Here is a 2,703-nt window from a genome sequence, read left to right on the forward strand (position 1 = left end):
CTTTCAATGTCTCACAAAGACATTTATATACAAGTCTCCTCTCCATCTACCTTGTTTGGATTCTTTACAGCTTTTATTTATCTCATCATCCTTATATGCATAATATCTATGATAATGAAGATAATCGGAATGCAGTCTCTAGTTCTTTTTAGTGCATATATACATGAAAAGTTGGGCAGTTCGCCTGATGTTGATGGCGTAATTGGCAACCCTGTTGTTGATGATCTGGTAGGTTTCTTTCTGAGACATCTCTTGCAAAGTTAAATCTTACAGTATCTGTTTGGTGTTATCTTCATTAGGCTGGCGGTAGTGGGTTTTGTTTTGATTGAGAGGAAACACGAAGCAGGGATGTGATGCTGATCAATTGCGGTTGATAGAATTGTAATCGAGGACCCTCACATTTTGTCTAGACTTTTTTTAAAGTATTCATAGATGTTTCTGTGTCAAAATAATTTGTGACTTATTGCTTAAAAATAAAATTTATAACTCATTCATATTTTTTTTGTTAAATAAAATTAGTTTTTTTTTTTTTTGGTGCTACAACGGATGGCTTATATACCTCTAATATGGATATATCTAAAAAAAAGTTAAATGGCAATATATTACAAAGTGCACTAAGTAATTCTCTCTCTAACCTATAGCGTACTTCCAGAATGATCAGGCACATACGAGTCCACCTAGTTTGTACGTCTCTTGTTGTTTTTTTTTTTTTTTTTAAGATGATCAAGCTTATTTAAGTGGGTTGTTTCAGGTCTTCAAACATAAATGTGTAAATTTCTCATAAATATTTCCAAACATAAAAAAGAATATAAAAATTATAAATTACAACCTTCACAGCTGTTCTTCCATTCCGGCGGTGGTCTCATTTTACACCTATACATTATTGTCCTCCAGCCACCTCGCCAAACTGTGTGCAATAACTTTCCACCGAATCACTCCCCTCGGTCACTGCAACTTCAGCCAGTTTCATCAAATAACCTTCCGCTCGGTCCATTTCGCCGACCCGCATCTGTTTGCGAAAATGCCCCAATGAACAGAGCCGACCATCTAAACTCATCCTGAACAGAGGAGAGGTTTCTCTCGGTGCTTTCTTCTCGATCAATTGCCACCACCATCTAAACTATCACCAAACTCATCCTGAATCCCATGCAGCAGCTCCCGGTACATCCTCCCGTCCACCAACTCCTTCTCGTGCATCTCCCTCAACAGCCCCACCGCGTCGCCGACCCTCTCCTGCCGGCAAATCTCCTCCAGCAGCGTCCGGCACGTGATTCCGTCCACCGCCCGCCCGATCCACGCCACCTCCCACATCATCTCCACCGCCTCCGCCACTTCCCCAGCCATCGCTAGCGCGCTCACTATCGAATTCGCCGCCCTCCCGCTGGGCGCCAATCCCTTCCCCCTCATCTCCGCCCACAACTCGCTCGCATTCTTTGTCCGCCCCTGCGCGCAGAGGCCATGAATCAAACAGCTGTACGTGTTCTCGTCAGGCTCGACGCGGTACACCGGAACCATCTGGTGGAACACCCGGAGGGCGTCGTTGAGGTGGAGTGAGCTGGCGTAGCCCTTGATGAGAGAGTTGAGGGCGAATACGTCGGGGGCGACGCCGGAGTCGAGCATCTGGCGGAAGAGGGCGCGGACAGAGTCCATGTAGACGTGATGGATGTAGGAGTTGGCACCGCGGCCGAGGAGGGCGGCGAAGAGGAGGTTGTAGGTCCGGGAGGTGGGGCGGGCGGTGGGGTCGCCGGCGGCGCGCATGCGCTTGTAGACATAGATGGCCTTGGAGAGCATGCGGCCCTCGGCATAGAAATATATAATGGTGTTGAAGAAGGGCTCGGAGAGGCGGAGGGAGGGAAGGGAGAGGACGAGCGAGGTGACGGCGTCCATCTCGCGGTAGAGACGCGCGGCGCCAAGCTTCTTGATGGTGATGAGAAAGGGGGAGAGATGATCGTCGTCGTCGTCGTTTGCGGCGGCGGCGGGGGCGGGACCGCGGAAACGGGGATGGCGAAGGGCGGCGAGGAGGAGTTCGTGGCAAAGGCAGGGGTCTGGGTGGCGGGCGAGGGCGGCGGCGAGGTCGGCGGAGGTGAAGCGCGCGGGGAGCTCGGAGATGGCGCGGTCGATCTGGGCTTGGTCTACGGGCGGCGGGGCTCGCTTGGATCGTTTACTTCGCGGGATTCGCCTGGATCTGGTCGTGGAGTAGGGGAAGGTGGGAAGTGAATCGGGACGTGCAATGGGGGAAATTAGGGTTAGGATTTTGGGATGGGATGAGATTGGTTGTGGAGTGGATGGAGAGTGGAAGGAGGAGAGGATGAATCTGGTGGAAGAGTAGAGATTTCTCCAGCGATGGCTGAGAAGAACCCGACTCATCTCTCTTCGATAGTTTCCAGAGCAAGAGAGGGATCCTTTGGCTGCCGCCTGCCGGCGGTACGGCGACGAGTTATGTAGTGGACCGGGACGAGGGTGGTTGGGCTGGTGACCGGACCGGAGTCGCAGGACCCGGCTCATACGAATGGGAAGCTCGGACCGGGAATCACGGCCGTGGTTTGTAACGAGCTTGGATGCAGTTGGTTACGATGGGAATCGGTCCTTGTTTCGTCTTTCTTCTATTGGTCCTGACTTGGTTTTGGTCGACTCTCTTATTGTTTACCTTCGAATTCTTGTTGCAGGTTGCTGGGTTAAGAAACGATACGAAAGTCTTCTGTT

At 50.7% G+C, this 2,703-nt stretch overlaps 1 protein-coding gene across 1 annotated transcript; it reads right to left on the reverse strand.

Annotated features, from left to right (window-relative positions):
- Positions 1 to 727: 727 nt before the first annotated feature.
- Positions 728 to 2,703, reverse strand: LOC103721272 (pentatricopeptide repeat-containing protein At2g27800, mitochondrial). The gene has a single exon (XM_008811409.3). The coding sequence runs from the start codon at positions 2,503 to 2,505 to the stop codon at positions 1,099 to 1,101; it is 1,407 nt and encodes a 468-aa protein (XP_008809631.2). The 5' UTR covers positions 2,506 to 2,703; the 3' UTR covers positions 728 to 1,098.

This window comes from Phoenix dactylifera, chromosome 4 (genome assembly GCF_009389715.1).
Source record: "Phoenix dactylifera cultivar Barhee BC4 chromosome 4, palm_55x_up_171113_PBpolish2nd_filt_p, whole genome shotgun sequence".
Classification (NCBI taxonomy): Eukaryota; Viridiplantae; Streptophyta; class Magnoliopsida; order Arecales; family Arecaceae; genus Phoenix; species Phoenix dactylifera.